Below are 18454 nucleotides of genomic sequence, written 5' to 3' on the forward strand. Positions count from 1 at the left end.
TGTTCTGTCACTGTTGTAGCGACAGCATCGACGGCCTCGGCTTCCTTCTCATCATTCTGCCAAGCGTCATTGATTAATTTTGTTTTGTGCGTAGCTGACAGCGAAATGAGTGACAAGGCTAGTTGAATCGGCAGACCATATTCTCCCAACACCACTACTCTCATTGCCTATGCTACGCACATTGGCATCAGTGTTGATTGCTTAATTAAGAGCAACATACAACACTTTAATCAATCGCATTATTTGACAACGTTAAAAATGTCACCACCATTATGAATTCAAAAATGTACAATTTGGAAAGTTTTGTGAAATGTCAAATTTAGAAATAGAGTTGTTTCAATGTTCTTGTTTTCGATTTAAATTATTTTATACGATTTGAAAAAATAATTGCATGAAATCGGTCTAAACTTTAAATATTCGCCCACATATTTAAAGCACGTATATCAACAAGATGTCAATTTCCCGAGCAGGTGTAATGTGAAATTAGTCTGGTTCTCATCAAATTTATGTAAGGTGAGAACAGATAAGGTTGCACGCCAAATTTTTTTACTGTACAGAGATGTAATGTACACACAATAAGACACGTATAATGTACAACCATACACATTCTATGGGCTGACGTTGTTGGGGGAGAGGGTCGGTGCGGGATACATTGACTGCGGCTAGCAAAACAGCCTGTGGGAGGGTTCTTGACCGTACACTCCATCAACACCCATAATACATAATTAATTTATAGAGATCCCTATGCCTGGTACATAGAAAAAAAAGATAGTTGGGGCGGCACTTGCAATAGGCTAACAGTGAAAGAAAGAAAAAGAAAGACAATGAAAAGAATCGGAAAATGTATTAAGAAACAGCAATACCTTCTTCAAAGCTAACCAGATGGTGTGGTTGCTACGCTCTCTACCCACCCTACCAATGATTTTTCCATTGTGCGTTATTTTAAGAAAAATCCCAAGAAGAGGCTACTTCGCCTGCCTTATCCCTTTACATTAGGAAAAATATATTTAAATTCACAAAGTCATAGTTATTTTATTCAATATATAATGAAAAATACTAAATTCCAAATAAACTTCATTCTTTTGCATTTTTAAAATTCAAGTAATCATAACGTAAATAAAAGAAAAAACATAATCAAACTAAAATTAAAGGTTAATATTCATCAATAGCACATAAGAGTTGATAAACCAAAGTTATTCTGCATAAGCAAGAGTAATTCATAATTGCGATATAAGTTTGTTTCCTCAAAACAATGAAAAATGATATCAGAGTATACCGGTTTAAAGAAAAAGCAATAATTCATGCATAAATATATCTAGTAATAAGCATAAGTGCATCGAGAGCAAAAATAAAAATATTATTATCAGTCGCTAGTAAAACAGTTATACCGAACTGTATCAGCAATTAGCAATAAAAATCAAAACAAACTTGGAAACTAAAAAGCTGTGATGCTGGGCATCATATGTTTAATCGTTGACGAAAAGCTTTTCAAGGGCATTGACCCCAAAACTTTAACAGCCGTACTTTTATATATTTGAAATTTACTTATTAACCTGTACACTTGATGATCGAAAATAAGCAAGAAATAGATATGCAAGTTTGACTCACCCTCTGAAAAATCCGATGAAGGCCTCCATAGTTTCCAGATGTTGCTGTGTATGTTAGTATGGGATCAAAATTAATTTATACAAGCAGTACTATTTCAACACTTTCGATCTCCAATAAAAAAAAAAAAAAAAAAAAATTAATATATTAATATTTCCAAACTCAGCACTTATTGAGTTGCAAATGCCTGCTCTAATATATATGTATGTATGAATTACTTATATGCCTATGTAAGAGGCTCTCTTACATTTGAACTTTTGATAAAGAAAAACTTTTGCTTTTGCACAAACCAAAATACAGTTACTTTAAACAATTGCTATTAATAGCTGATGCTTAGATAAAATTATGCCAATAAAGTTGGACTTTGTACTTGCGCTGTACATGCAATTTGTAAGCACAGGGTCTCTGCTTTTAGGTTAAGCATGCAAAAATTCGTAATATTGATATTTCTGCCTGAATTTTAAAGAAACCAAATTCGTTAACGTTAGTACACATATACGAGTATATGTGGCTCTTTCTCCTGGTTTTTTGGAGGGCACTGGAGTCTTTGTAAAAGTCGAGTTCTCTCCGCCGCTGCTGCTGCTACGTTTGCTGCCTATTGAAATTCTGCCTTGTCGCTAATTTTTGCATTCAAATTCCAGCTTCGCCTGATTATCTGACGGGATGAATCCAACGTTTAATTGTGGATGAGCCGACCAAGACAATAGCTCATGTCGCCATACACCCTTATAATTTTTGGGAACATATATTAGCATCCAATTGGTTGCGTCAATATAGTCACACTTACAATATTCTTTGAAGCAAAAAAAATAATCCAAAATGGAACAGATAAACGCTGTGAAATGGTGATCTTACAAGGTTTTAATAAAGCCTCCTTGAGGATGGCTTCTCAATAGCACGATTTGCACACGAAAATATACACGTGTTTCACTTATAATAATTTAAACAAAATTTATTGCAGCTAAATAAAGCACAACTGATCGTGCCAGCGGTCAGAACAGAAAGAGGTCGAGTGCAGGAAGTAATTAAATTCGTAGCCTATGTTTCAACTATTGACAGCTGTCTGACAAGCTTAACAGAGCTTTGTGTCAAATGCATATCAGTGTTAACAAGACCTTGATGCCTTTACCAAAGTGGTTTGAAGCTTCGCTAGTACCACTGTTAAATTTTGAATTGCTACTTGTATAATAATAATGAACATTTGCCGATGTGCATATGCCACTGTTCACTACACAGGGAGACTGGAGAGGAGTGCTATCGTGATCAATGAATTTAGTTCTTTCAGTATAAATATTTAACTTTAATTATTGTTCGCTTGGACTGTTGTGGTATATTTGAATTATTTTATTTCTGCTGCTTTATAATTTAAAAATTCATTTACTTGGAATTATGTAAATGTATATACTACTTGTATGTATGTATATAAATATAATAATGAATGTTTAATAACAAAAACATTTTATTATTTTCGTTATTTTTCTAAATTTTACATAATGTATTATTTTGAATGACAATAGACATTTAAGATAATTAAAGCTGCAGTTATTGCCTAAGTCCATTAATTACTTACCTATGAAAGATTAAAAAGAAAGATGAAGAAGTTCCAGGTCGGTTTGTGTTTGTTATATCCATGAAGAATAAATTGGTTTTAATGTTATCATAGATATTACTAAATTATATGGGCACCGAAAAGTATTGCTGCAGTTGATTTAAAAAGGGCGCTAGCTCTATTAGATAGGTTTATAAAAAGAATGAAAACGTATTTTTAAAATTAATTCAGAAATAACAAATTGACAGCCAAATATTCTATAGTATTTTAAAATTATTAGTTTATTATTAATGTTTTAGTTTTTGTTTATTTTAACGTATTTGATTAATAAAGTATCCTGAATCGGATTGAATTGGATGTAAGCGATTTTTTGTAATTATAAATATGTTGTCATATATCTGGCTTTATACATTGAAAAGTTAATAAACAGTGTTTTGAAAATTATTTTTAGACTTAAGGTACATGCAAGGTATTTCAAAATGTATTTATTCAATCAGCATCCAATTCTTTTCAAAGGAACAAAATACGACAAAATAACTATCAACAGACATAAACTCATACATTTTCAAAATAAAGTGAAGTAAAATAAAGTATATTTTTAAATTTTAAAACATAGATTTTATTAAGGCCAAATGATTTTCAATTTAATCCCTAAATTGTGTAGATTTAAATAGCGACAAAATATCATAAAATTTTTTTAAGACACACAACTTTTTAATGTGTTGTGGCTGAAAGATCAACACACATGTACACGCACTCATGCACACATGTATATGTGTACGAACGAAGTCATGCACTCTCAACAGGCGACGGTTTTTCCCAATAATTTAGCACGCATTACGTAGCCGACGCGTGTGTCGAAAGCCGCACAATCCAATCAAAAGTTTACAATTTACGCATGAAATGTTACGTCTGTTACGCGCGCACACACACATACAGACAGCCACTGTTTGTGGCAGCCATTGATAGGTGCCTACAAATAGGCAGCACGATTTCTCTCTGTCTGTCAATGTATTTGTGCGAGCGTGTGTGTGTGTGTGTGTGTGTGTGTGTGTGCATGGCGTGAAAAATGCCGCAGCATTGCTTTAAATACTTGAGTGTTAGCTAAAGTTCTGGCATGACAGGCGCACAATTCTAAGCTGCTTAGTGGAAACTGCAAGCATACGTTTCTATTGGTGGTGGTACAGCCTAAAAGTATGCTATAAAAACCAAAATTGTTACTGTTGGTATTATTATTATTGTTGGCACTTTATACGCTAGATATTGTTCAAAATTAAGTACCAAACAGAGGAGTGAGCTCTCATTGTTGTTGTTGCCGTAGGTTTAAGTATTGAACAAATTCTCTCTCGGTGCGTATACGTAATGACTTGTGTAGCGCTTTTATTACTTGATTTTGTTGGCTGCATGCGTGTGCGTAAATATTCATTTGCTTAGCAGACGCAACTTAACTTAATGTTTATTATGATTTAATGTGCGTACAGTGCTTCACAAACATACCCAAGCGCATGCATACATATGAGTATTTTCGTACACTCACACCGACTCTCGCATGTTAACAAATGTTTTTCGCGCTCAATTACAAAATGTTTGCCTTGAATACGTATAAGTACACATGCATACCCATCGTAAATCATCAGCACAGTCGTTCAATTATGCAAATGAACGGCATCTTCTTCAGTGAAAACGGACTCGAAAGGCAATTAAAAAGCGCTTTTAATATACCTGCATAAGGTGAAAGCTCATTCCACACACACAAGCACACACATGATGGTATGAGCACATTCGATGGACAACCCTTTGACATCACTGCGCCTCATGTTTCATTAACAAGCCATGGCCTTCTTTGATTCTCACCGTGTTCCCATAATTAATTAGCGAGAAATGAGGCAACACATACGCTACACAGCATTAGCACAGAACCTGGAATTGAATTCACGAACGTATTGTATTGAACTAATTCGGGACAAAAACTCGAATGCAGTGTGAGGCTCCATGAATACAAAAGCAGAGTTAAGTGCGGGTCTGAAATATTGCGAATTGAAATATATTTCTTAAAGGACTTTTTTATATAATTGTATACACACAAACAAGTATTTAAATCCATCAATTGTTATTTTAATGAACTTTATATGTCAGCTCATGAGCGTTTCTTTCATAAAATTGTTAATAATTGTACAGTTGTTTTGGTTGGCGAATAATTCCTTTTCAGATACGACATCCTTGCTAGTATGAATACAGAAAAGAATTTTAATAATTGGCAGAATTTTGCCGTTATGTTTTAATTTGACTTCCACAATGTCATTGGATTGAAAACTGTAAATAGAAGATAGCCAAATGGAAACATCGTACAAGAACGATGGCTGTGGGCTTCAAAGCTGTGTGTTTTTGCTGACAAGCGTCATTCCGTTTTAATTTTAAGCCTAAACACAATTAATTACTTCTATTATACATTTCAAAGCTCATTTTATTTAAATTTGAAATATTCATTCATAAATTAATAAATAATAAATAAATGTTCTTTTTTTTAAATTTTATTTAGACCTATCGAAGCTAAGGATTGTAATAAAGTCTGTGTAAATATGATAATAAAATCGCAAGACTTGATTTTTTCCTGCACGCGCCTATAATTTATGGAAAAGAAATCCAATATTCTTGCTTTCCATATATTAAATTTGTTTACTGGAGTTGTTTCTGGAGCGATTTAGCTTTATTAATTAAATGGGTAAATTAATTGCAATTGAATTGAATTGAAAATTGAACAACTTTTGTAGCTTGTTGATGACATTCACAATACCAGTTTGAATAATAAATGATACCCACTAGTATCGCATTTACATGTGATTAGAGACAAGTACAAAATTAAATATTTGTAGCTCAGTATACTCAAGCAAATGTGCAAATCTGCACTACCTATTCAATTGAATTCAAAATGTTTTAATAACAATAGTCAATAAGCAAAAAACTACAATTCGAAGTCAAATTACAACAACATAGTACATAGCACAATAACATCCCCCATTGTATCACTAGGTGTAAAATATGTTTCCACTTTTATTTTTAATTCGCAAGATTCATTTATTAAGTAAAGCAATAGGATAACAATTGTATATATTTAAATTCGATATATATTAGATTACTAGTACTTTATAATTCAAACAACTACCACCAACACACATCTCTATTGCATTGATAACAGAGCAAACAAGACAGCAAACTTTATTGTAATAAGGCGTGTTCGACCACTTTGTCTGCTTTACGAGCATCTGTATCTGTGTATCTGTCGAAGTGCAAGCAATAAGTGGAGAGATCAAACAGATACTCGTACCTATGAGTGCATGTGAGCGTTGTTTTGCTTGTTTGCCACCTTCGAGCTTCACATGAATTCCTGATTAATTTGCGCAATGAATTGTATCAATTGCAAGGCACGAGGTGGTCTAATAAATGAACAGATTCCTGTGCAATCGGCCAAGAACAATGTACAATCTCTTGTGTAATGAGTGTGAATCCTTGTCGGTTGTCTTGTAGTTTATTGTAATGGGCATCTGATATTGTTGAACAGGCAGGCAGTGGACATATGCCTTTTGTACGCACTTATATAAACATGCAAATACTAATGCGTAAGTAGAAAGAGCATTATATGAACATTGAGTTCTAGTAACATCAGCTTTAGATTTCTGCATACACAAGTAATTATATTCAAATTAAAAACAAAAATGTTATTTCAACTCTAAGATGGTATGTAATAGAATATCTATAAAGTAAGGTATGCGCTTTTTAGGGAGCTGCTGTCTTCTGTCTGGTATGTACAGATAACATAATTGTTAATTAAAGGATGCACACATATAGATAAAAGGGGTCTGAAACGTAGGCCCAATGTGATTAATTTTGTCTCCGTGATAGATTCTAAAAATAACAAAAATAGCATTTTAAGAAATTGTTCTTTCATTGACCGCAAAACAATATTTGTATTTGATTTAAATACTGAAGAGATGGTAAAACTGCTTGCACTGGGTTGTCCTGGGATATGCCATAAATATTCATGACCTAAAATAATGTCAAAACGTCAAAATAATGTCACCAGCCGGTACAACGATAGGCTGAAAACCCACCGCAGCAGACTGGCCTCCCTGCAAACATCTTATTATTCTCAAAAAAATAATAATTAAAAAAGCTTTATGATGTTCTAACTCTAGCTTTAATAAAAATGTTCTAAGCGATAGTTTTGATTGATGCATAGTCCATTAAGACAATATCCCAAAATTTTCAATTAAATACAGTCTTTTGTTTCTCTTTTTTGTGTAAAGAAATCGCCTAAGTTGTAAATAGTTATAATTTGAAAATATTTGAATGTTATAATTGTCTAATTTATTTATATTCTTTATATTTTAATGGCTGGGTAACTAAAATTAATTGAGTTGAGAAATTGTAAAATTGAGTACATTAAAGTACAATTATAAAATATATTTGATGTTCTTGTTCTCCAAAACAACAGCTTTCAAATCTTTTCTGATATTATTCAATTCTTTTAAGATAATCTCAGACATGTCACAACCAGTATATGACAAATTTCCACCCCACGCAATTACTCATAATTGACAATGTGTGAGAGAGCCGTCACTGGTCGCTTCCACGCAACTCGATATTCATAACTTGCTTATGCATTCATTGCACATGACAGGACCAACAGGAGCAACAACAGCAACTATGCTGAGAGCAAAGACACTAACCAGCATGCATGAAGTGTCGAAGCGAGGCGAGGCGAGCGAAGACGCTGCAAGCCAACGGAACGCCTTCAATTTTCCTTCAGTGGAAACTGCAGCTGAAGCTGTTCTGCTGCCAGCGACATCATGGCAACTCTATTAGGATCCATCAATGTCAGCCAATTTATGCGCATATTAAAAATGTGGTCTGGCAATGACAAACACACGTACGCGCAGACACACGCACACACACCATGTTACAGCTCCTGTGCACTGCAAAAAAAACAAATAAGACTTGAGCAGATAATCCCAATTCCATTAGATTCTGGTTGAGGCTTACGGCGAAAAATAAAACTTTCATACGTGTATATGAGCAGGAACTATGAAGAGCGAAAAAATCTTATACCATAATACGATATAGAAAATAATTTCTAATAATTTAAGAATTGCTATTAATTTAAAATTTTGTATTTTGTCAATGGGAAGGATTTAAGAGCAAATCATTTGTATTTATAATCGTACATGATTTAGAAACTAATTTTAAAGCCCAATGCATGCATCAATAACAGCAACAAATTTTAATTTAAATAAATTCATCAAAAAATAAATAACTAAGATACCAATTAAAAACTCCAACCTGGACGATTTTAAAAACAACAGTGAAACTTGCATACATATGTATGTACGTACATACCTATGTAATATTTTCTTTTTTATTTCTCATTTTCCTTTGATGTTCCGCTTTTCTCATTAAGCAGCAATTATTTTACTTTGGAATTTATTGTTGTTGCTATTAGTTTAAAATATAAATATTTATATGTAAAAGAAATTGATTGGGGTTATTCATACTTAAGTAAGTTTTTCATTCTTAAGATATAAAAAACTAAGCAATTTTTTTTAATATGTACAATATATTCCGCTATTTTTTATTTTATTTTTTTTTTATCTATTTAACTAAAATCGTATCTTATATGCAGTGTAAGAAATAAACGCACGTGGTGCTCACAATGGCAAACATATGACGCCATCGCGTATGTGGGAACGCGCAAAATTGACGAAAAGTTGAAAACGTGACAACTGCAGAAGCGAAAGGGGCAACCAAAGAGTTCAGCGAATCACTTGGCAAGTGAGGGGGAGGAATGGTGGTATGTGAGTTCGTGGAAACGCATGCTGTGTGCAAAGCAGAACTGCAACTTTAATGCCTTTAAGCCAAAGTGGAAAGGAAACTGAGGCGATTAGTAAAATTGTTGTTGTTATTGTTGTTTTTGCTGCTTCTGCTGATAAGCAACCCATTTCAATTAGAGCAAGAGTGCGAGCAAATGAGATAGAGATAGAGATAGCAAGCCACCACTGCCGCCAATTATGACAAATGCACAAAATTGAGTTCGAAATTCATACCGTTATCGCCGCACAGAAACATGCAAATTGTTGTTGGCAAGGGAGACGCAGCGAGGGCTACACAAGTATGCATGTGAATGCGAGCGAGAGAGAGAGAGAAAGAGTATGTGAGAGAATGGAACTTCTGGGTTATCTACCTATGCAGGTGTGTGTGACACTAATGCCATCAACAGCGTTGCACTTGTAATAGAATAACAAGAGACATGGGGACCGACAGTGAGATGAAGAACCTGCGAGGGAGACAGAGAGAGAGGGAGAGAGAGCGAGCGAGTGGGAGTGAGATGAGGTGCAGTCGCATAGCTATGCATAATGTGCCCAACAATTCTCTTCATCATCATGTTTATGTGCGTATAGGTACGCATTTGTTGTATTTGTGCAATCATTGGCAGGCAGGCAGTCGCTGCATGCATTGCAGATTTGACGTCGACGAGCACAAATGCTGCCTTAATTTACTTCACGGCATGACATGACATGGCAGGAAGTGGAAAAGGAAGCTGTGGATGCTACCTTGCAGCTGATTAGCTGCCAATGAAGATGCTAGCACAAGCATGCCTCTCCTTATACTTACACATGTACTTGCCATACGTATGTACAGTACTTAACATCGAAAAAAATATGAAAGTACTTCTTGATGGGGGGCCTGGCATAGCTCAACGAGCTAACAGGAATCCCATAATGTGAGTTCGTTTCCTCAGTATGACTCAGTTCGAATATCGGCGCTACCATCATCGCATAAAGCATGATTTCCAAATTACTTGCAGTTTTAAAAATTCTCTAAGAATCGTCTCATATCTAATAAATGTCAATCTTTCTGTACAGTGTGACGATATTTTGATTTTATATTAAAATTAATTAATATGGCTAAGTTTATCACAATTAAAGATTGACGATGCCGCTGATTTATCATAAGGAGCTCATTTAGTATTAAACTACCAGTTAATGGTTAGTTAATCAAGTCAATTAAATAATTCTTGTACATACATACTAACATTTATTAAAACCAACAATCGAAGAGCTAATCAGAATGAATCAATGTACAACAACTATTCAAATCACGTAGTCACAGCTGCATAAACGGGGCCAAATTTGCATTTACGAATTTTATTTAACGAGAATTGACAAGCTAATAATGTATTATATAGTTAGTTGATTAGTATTATTAGCAGAAGTTTGAACTTTTCAAAGCGTTTTCCATAAGTGCCGTAACGATGTGTTAAGTCGTAATTGCTGTTTAATGGCGACTACAATTTAAAGACAATATATTTTGTGCACAACTGTACCACACACACACATCAAAATCCAATTCATTAACTTTATAACCTCGAAAATAATTTCTCCACACACACTCAAACGCACACACCCGTACAAACACATCGAAAATGCCAATGAAATATTTACAAAAGGCCTGCACATGGCGCAAAACCCCAGCCATTCAACCATCCAACCATCCAGCCAATTTGCCATTAAAGTCAAGCTGTTGGGTGTATGTTTGTGTGTTTGGTTTGGTATGTATGTTTATTTGCATGCATGTGCCTGTGTGCGGTAATGCTTTATACATCACTAAGTGAGGTGTGTAGCACAGTGTTATTTATGCATAAGTGTTCTCAGCCTCAATGCACGCTTCAATTTGGTCGTTTGTATTTAAACTTAACGAGGCAAAGGATGCAATGCAAGCAAACAAGCCACATGCCATAATAATAATAATAATTTAAATAATTATTGATTTCAATAAATTTTGTGCACACACACACACACATATGTATACAAACACGCTGTAGGGAAACTCACAGATGGCGCCTAAAAGCTACCTACGTACATAGTTCTGTAAACTATAGAAGCAATGTGTATTCGGTAAGATTTATATTATCATTACGCAGCAAAAGCAATAAGAACATACCATCAATAAAATCAACTATGGCATATTCACAAACAATTGCTTCGGACTGCATTTAATTCGGTTGATGAAGTTCATTGGCGTTCTAGACAATTCTGTATTACCATATTACTTGTCTAAATTGTTGGCCGACTGACCTAATCAATTATTGTAAGTGGATAGCCCCTGAAAGGTAAGTAAAATATGTAATAACGTGTTATGAGGATGTATAATGCCGCGGCTGGGTTATTTTGTTAATGAAAATTCTTGCAAATACGGATATGGTAATCGAGTCCTAAGTCTAAGCCATTTTAAGAGCTTGGTTTTAATTTCCTGCAATGAAAAAGAGGAAACGTCAATTTCAATCACTACTGACGAGCAGGATACTATACCTTTTCATAAAGCTCTCATACGAACAACATATAGTAGTTCAAAACAAGTAAAAAAGCTAAAGTCGGGTGTCCCGACTTTGAAATACTCTGTACATATGTTTACAATAATTATAGAAAATAAAAAAATTAAGAAAATAAAAAAAAAATTTGATCGATTTTACCTCTCTCGGTATTCGAACTCACGTAAAGGGTTTATAATTGCACATTTACATAGAAATTGCGCCTGTGTGAGTGTATGTATGCCTATGCGCATCTATTCGTGTCTGTGTAAGCATTTTCGCAGTCAACCAAACAGCAACATCAACAACAGCCGCGGGCAGCGCTTGAGCAGCGCTGCAGCAGCGCTGCATCAGCAAATATATTTATGGCTATAACTTCTTGTTAAATCGGTCTATCATAATGAAATTTGGCATACGGACACATAATAACCAACTGGGGGTATTTCCAAAATTTTAGTTCGAAATTCCAAGAATTACGGGAGTTACGATTTGCGGGGTAGAGGGGGGAGGGAGGGGAATTCCAAAATATACATTTTCTGCGTATTCACATAAGGCATCTGGGACATTTGGGTTCCTAGGCATTTGGTGTTCCTAGGTCTTATAGTCTCCGAGATATAGGCGATTATACGAATGGAAAATCGGGAAAACCCCCATAGGGGGGAAGTGGGGGGGAAAATCAAAAAAATAAAACAAACTCGTATAGAATACACACATAACGCATCTTCGTGCAAAATTTGGTGTCTCTATCTCTTATAGTCTCTGAGATCCAGGTGTTCATACGGACGGACAGACGGACAGACGGACAGACAGACAGACAGACAGACAGGGCTAGATCGACTCGTCTCGTCATGCTGATCAAGAATATATATACTTTGTGGGGTCTGCCACGCCTCCTTCTGCCTGTTACATTTTTCAGCTCCCGCAAACCTAATATACTCTTGTACATTTCATGTACAGAGTATAAACAGTTCTAGAGTTAAAAAAAACTTTTTCATTTCTAAAAGTATGGGAAACGCATAGAATATGTGGAATGTTTTAGTCATACTTATAACTAATTAAAGAGCTTGGCAAACAATTGAAGAAAAAAAAAGTGTCATCTTGTGTGGTCACATTACAGCACTTCATTTGAGTAGTTTCAAAATAAGGTTTTAGTGGCTGAATGGCCATATAATTGCGCACAAATTGTGCATCAATTAGCTGCTGACAACAACATAATGACAACAAACTAAATGCCTTAAGCAGCCTCAGCTGAACCGCACACCTTGTCGGTGAACAACCATCGACTACCGACTGTCGACTGCACCCATTTGTCGCTGCAATTACTTTGATTAATGGCGGTTTTGCACCCAATGAAAAGGCTTGCGGTTTGTGTTGACCTGCAATCGGCGTAGCAAATTGCAGCGGCCTAGCCGAGCCGGGGACCTCATCGGGCAGAAGGACAGACTGGCAGCACTTTTACGTTGTCGGGGTGGAGCAGTGAGGAAGCAAGCTTCAGCAACAGCGTAAGCGACACGAACTTTTTACAACTTTTCAAATGAAAATTGCAAACGCAAATTAAATTAGTCGAAACTATTTTGCCATTTCCGTGGTGCCGTTGTGTGGAAGTCAAGTTCGTGACGCGCCGCATTTCTAATTAGATTAGGGAGCGGCCTAACTGACGTCTGACGTGCCCCCAGAAGGACACAAATGGTCATACATTCGAAGTCGTGACTGCTTGCGCGTGGTGCTCGATTTGATTGTCAGTGTTTGTTGTTGCTCTTAGGAAAATATTTTTAATTGAAAAAATTCTTCAATTTTGCCATTTATCTGCTCAGAACATTCAAATGAAATTAGCCAGGGCCTCATTTTCCTCATTTCTGGGCGTGTATAAATGTATGAAGGTGTGAATGTGATTGTGGATCTGAGGGTGTGTTTGTCAACTTTTCAATTTAACGGGCATAAAAATGCAATCTGCCAGCTAATTATGCACGAAAAAAATTATATATTTTCCAATTACGTACAAATGTTGCATAAACTTAGACGCCATTCCAATTGAAACTCATTTCCCACTGTACGTGTATGTGAGCTGAACTTTAATTAAATTGGCAATGAATGAGTATAGAGTAATGAGTAACTGATGAGAAGGTGCCCACATTAAATAATACTGAAGTGAGTCGAACATTGGACCTGACAGGTGGCACTTGCTGGCCTGATGGTTTCCCTCCCCACCTCCCCTCAGAATCATTCACTCACAATAGTCCCTATTTTAGAGCAGTGGCAAAGCTTTGTCTTGCATTTCACGGGTTTTGTGCAAACGAAATGACGATAATTAATCATTTGCTTTTGTGGTTTTCATTCTCTCTCTCTCTCTCGCTGCGTGCTCTGTCATTTTCGCTAGCGCGAAATCAGCGTGGATTTTCATTACTCATTATGGCCAACACTTTTATATGCGATACGCTTTTACATGGTTGCCACATATACGCAGCAAAAGGTAGCAAAGGAAACTTGAGGAAAATAAAAAGGTGCTGACTGTACCACTGCTGGTTAATTTAATTAGAAACCGCATCAGCTGTACTCTCCATTCCTCCTCCTGTTAATGCAATAGCGTTACTTATTGCACAAGCATGACTCGAACATTTCACTTTGTCATTTGCACTTGCGTTTCATAAAACTCCAAATACCAAAGGATTTACGTGCTGTCGTAGACTCGCGGCTTGCTGCTTTTCATATACGAGAAATGGGTTTAATTTTGCACATTCACTTGAAGACAGATTTCTCATGTCCTTTTAAAAATGTCTGCTAATAATCAATGATATACATTTTTCATGAATTTCAATTTCGTTTCGATTTACACGCTCAACTGTCAATTGTCAATGTGAAAACTATGGGCAGTTGTCACAACGCCATGTCAATAAGTTGGCACCTCATTAAATAGTTGGCAGGGCAGGTCGAAAAAAAATACCAAACTAATTAACTTGGTATTTGTTTGCAGATAGCAGCTGCTTTTGTTTTGAAACTCTGTTTGGGGCAAAGTATTGCAAATAATCACGAAACAACCACAAATCTGTCTTTCTTTGACTGTGATTATAAATAACTAAATCGAATGAAATATTGCAATGTTTGGCATTAAGTGCATAATTAAAGTACACTTAGTCATAAATACCGCCACGAAAAAACTGCAAAAAAATTCCTGGATCTCAATTTTTTCTCAATTATTTGCCATACACAATTCAACAAAAATTACATACATAGATGAAAACCTCACATTTGGTGATCATGATCAGTGATCAGTCCATTCAGCAGGAACTGATCAGTGATCAATGATCAGTGATCACTTGTCCCTGGTGAATGAGCCCATTGACTTTATTTGTCGCAAATGTGTGAGATCGGGTCACGGATTTTCCCCCTTCTTGGCCGAATCTCCCTAAATGAATTTTCAATCCAATCTAGTATGTGCATAGTACACTGTTGTATTAAGCACACACTATCTAACAAAGACATTTATATTAACATTTAAGTAGAATACAAGTATAGATTGATAATCCATTGTTTAGTCATTTCTTGATCTGAGGAATGATTTTGAGAAATGCCCTAAGTCAGCGGTATGTATTTAACATATTTTGGGGTTATCAAATGTGACTTTAATTATTCAAACGCCAATTGTAGGTAAACGGTATAATATATTAGACAGATTTTCAATGCAATTTCAAAGATTAAACATGGTGGATTTTAGAAATATATACATTCCGTTAATTATCTATTTCCTCTTCAAAATATAACCCAAAGTTGATTTCCGTCCCAGGTGGACGATTTAAAATTTTGACCTGTGTAACTGTAACATTACTTGTCTCACTTATCTGCACTTCCAAAACAACTTATGCCAGACAGCTACATTTTGGTGATGATGAAGCTTAAACACATGGCCTTACAATTTTCGACATGCGCGTGGAAAAATATTGCAATTAAAGGTCAAACGAGGAAAACCAAGTGAACATAATAATAATAAAATTATGAAAGTAGCAACTTTTTGCAGTTCGCGAACCTGCGAAAGCGATCGACAGTCAACCAGGCAGCCTTAATTTATTCAAACTCTTCTTACTATCACACAGCAATCTAATTAATAGTAGTAGTTACTACAAATTGTCGCTTAAAATGAGCCAAATGAATATTTAGCTCATTTAGGGCGCCTTCCACTTGGACTCCATAAGCCATTGCTGCCTCTTTTGGTTATTACATGGGCGCAGCAACGGCGTGCTGGGGTCTTTGTGTGAAGCGCTTTGTAAGCACTGCCCTGTTCTTTTGTGGCGAATCCATTTTTTCTCCTTGTCGTAGGCCCACATCTGGTTATTTTCCGTGTTGCTGCAGTGCACCAGGGTAACTGGCCCACGAGTTCTAGCCGCGTGCAGGCACAACTCATCGAACATTATTTGCTGATCTGTGGTGTACGCAAATATCTGATTGCCCCCCAGACCGTGGCGGTGGCTAATACCCACCTTCTGGTTTTCCTGGCGACCCATGGTGTCGAGACAGGTGTCAGCTTCCACGTCACATATCTCACCCAGATAGTAATAATGGAGTGGTATTATACTCTCCGGATAGATATGCTCCAGATACCACTCGAAATTCTTGCAGTTAAGACGTTTGCGTAGCAAAATGCGATCACGGACATCGCCGGCAGTATCTTTGCGTGCGTCCGGGTACATTGCATAAAAGAACTCACGCCACTCATCCAGCCAGACCTCCGCGACGCGTGCCGCATTTCGGAGCAAGGTTTTGGATAAGCCGCCGGGAAAGGTGTGCGGCGTCGATATACGGAATACATGGCCCACGTGTGAGCAAGGAAGTTGCTCTAAAATGCCTCCGCATTGCCATATTCTAAGCGACATCTCAAGATTCTCGCTACCCCAGATATCCATTCCCTCGTCGTAGGTGCCAACCTCAAAAAAATATTGCTTGTCAATGGCAAATAAACCACCGGCCATGGCGGGCGTGCGCAAAGGTGCTGTTTTGTCGTAGGACCGACGTTTCTCCTCCCGTTTCGGGACCTTATACCACTCGAAATTAAGTCTCCAATTGAATCCGCCCCAAGTCGATTCCGATACTTGTTTGTACTCAAATGTTTCGTCCGATATGATATCAATAGTGGGACAGGCGACAGTATGCCGATTCTGCACAATGCGGGACAGCAAAGGCTCCAGCCAGCCCTCAGTACACTCGCAATGTGCGTCCAGAAAGGTGAGCACCTCACCGCTGGCTGCCTTGGCGCCCAGCAGACGGGACCGTATCAGACCCGAACGCTTCTCTGTACGCACCACAATGGTGGGAACAGATAGATTTGCCACATATTCATCTAACTGCTGGCCCAGGAATTCTCGGTCGCTGCCATCATCCACCAGCAATATCTCTTTAAGCAGTGAACGCGGCGAGCGATTAATGGCACTCCAGATGGTGCGCAACAAAGTAGTCCATGCTTCATTGTGGAATACTATCACAATTGAGGTGGTGGGCAGCTTTGAAGGATAGCGGACACGACGACAACACCTACTTCGCGGGTCTGGCAGCGAACGTGTCAGTGAGATCATATCACTGGCCAACAGATTAAAAACGTTTTCCTTGAATTTCAGCTTCATGGGTACTTTTAGGTCCGAGGAAATCCTAACAGGCCTTCCCATCTCCCCAGGCTTGCCCATAGACTCAACAACCGTTGGCGCCTCGATCCATTTTTTTAGAGCTTTGCTAGGATAGGTCATGGAAATACCGCCGAACACAAAGCTTCGACCCACGACATGGTCGTTAACAGTATTACCGTCTACCAATCTCTGCAATGGGCGTTCAATAACATTTGACATCTCCACATCATAGTCATGGGTTTGTTTCCAACGCCAGCCATCCTTGCCTATGCAAGTCAAATAGGCAATTAGCATAAAGTTAATTATAGTCCATGCGATAGAGGTGAACATAACGATGCGGTAAATATGAGAGCGTATACATCTCCGGATTTTGCGCACTAAGCCCAATATCGTCATTTCAAAACTCGCCTTTATTGCAACTCTTTTCACTATTCACTTCCGCACTCTACGGCCCAATAGTGATGTTAATCCTAGAATGAGCCTTAATTTGTGTCCTCAGTTCAGTTCCACACATCGCTATTGAAGGGAAAATGTAATTGTGTCTGTAAAGATAACTTTATAATTCTTACAACGATAAGTATCCTTGTTGTTTAGTTTCAAGCTAATTTGGGGGGAAAGTTACAAATACAGCTATTACTACACATATGCCCTTGTATTTAGACAGATGAAGATACAAATGATTGTCAATTGACAAGTAAGTCGTAACAACAAGGATATGAAAAATCTAAAAATATTTTATTTTATTTTTATTTTAACAAATTAAATCTAGTATCTAATACGGAACTTAATATTAAATTAAGGAGTGCTAGCTACTCGGGTCTTTGACTCTCTAAAAATATAATCGAACACGAAATTATTAACTATCAGCATTTATCAAACCCGAATAATCTTGGTAGAAGCAAACGCATATTTCATGGCAGCATACAATATTCTATCCCAGTTTGCCACGAGATTGGCCATACAATCTGTATACAATAGCAATCCCTTAGATTCGATCAATTCCATTTCAATTCTGGGGTTTGCGAGTCTATTCATAAATTATTTCATAAATTATTTCATCGGTTTTCTGTAAGTATCATGTATCAATGTATGTGGGGTTTTATTTAATACAATACAACGTTAATGAAAATAAAAACATGAAAAGGTGTGAATGAATATAATTAAGTTCGCTTTACTTTAAATCAAAAATGCACGGCCCAATGGTGATGTTAATCCTAGAATGAGCCTTAATTTGTGTCCTCAGTTCAGTTCCACACATCACTATTGAAGGGAAAATGTAATTGTGTCTGTAAAGATAACTTTATAGTTCTTACAACGATAAGTATCCTT

The 18454-nt window shown here is 36.7% G+C and overlaps 1 protein-coding gene and 1 long non-coding RNA gene across 4 annotated transcripts in view; both read right to left on the reverse strand.

Annotated features, from left to right (window-relative positions):
- LOC115625269 overlaps positions 1-2835 on the reverse strand; it is a 34470-nt gene extending 31635 nt beyond the window's left edge. Inside the window, exons 1-2 of the long non-coding RNA XR_003995519.1 lie at positions 2393-2835; positions 1609-2330 (exon numbers count right to left, since the gene is read on the reverse strand). This is a non-coding gene — a long non-coding RNA (uncharacterized LOC115625269). The remainder of the gene's footprint in view (positions 1-1608; positions 2331-2392) is intronic.
- A 12820-nt stretch (positions 2836-15655) lies between these two features.
- Positions 15656-18454, reverse strand: LOC115625493 (polypeptide N-acetylgalactosaminyltransferase 5-like). Of its 3 annotated transcripts, none has more exons than XM_030520547.1 (2): positions 18439-18454; positions 15656-17641 (listed from the first exon to the last, which is right to left on the reverse strand). In XM_030520547.1, the coding sequence occupies exon 2, from the start codon at positions 17519-17521 to the stop codon at positions 15674-15676; it is 1848 nt and encodes a 615-aa protein (XP_030376407.1). In that variant the 5' UTR covers positions 17522-17641; positions 18439-18454; the 3' UTR covers positions 15656-15673. The 3 variants fall into 3 exon arrangements, with proteins under 3 accessions (XP_030376407.1, XP_030376406.1, XP_030376408.1); XM_030520546.1 differs by lacking the exon at positions 18439-18454 and adding an exon at positions 17695-17736; XM_030520548.1 differs by lacking the exon at positions 18439-18454 and adding an exon at positions 17698-17735.

Source organism: Scaptodrosophila lebanonensis, unplaced genomic scaffold (genome assembly GCF_003285725.1).
Source record: "Scaptodrosophila lebanonensis strain 11010-0011.00,11010-0021.00 unplaced genomic scaffold, SlebRS2 tig00000072-arrow-pilon, whole genome shotgun sequence".
Taxonomy (NCBI): domain Eukaryota; kingdom Metazoa; phylum Arthropoda; class Insecta; order Diptera; family Drosophilidae; genus Scaptodrosophila; species Scaptodrosophila lebanonensis.

Bases quoted from the DNA above. Each gene is read 5' to 3' on its own strand.
- LOC115625493 (XM_030520547.1), bottom strand. From the start codon at position 17,521: ATGACGATATTGGGCTTAGTGCGCAAAATCCGGAGATGTATACGCTCT.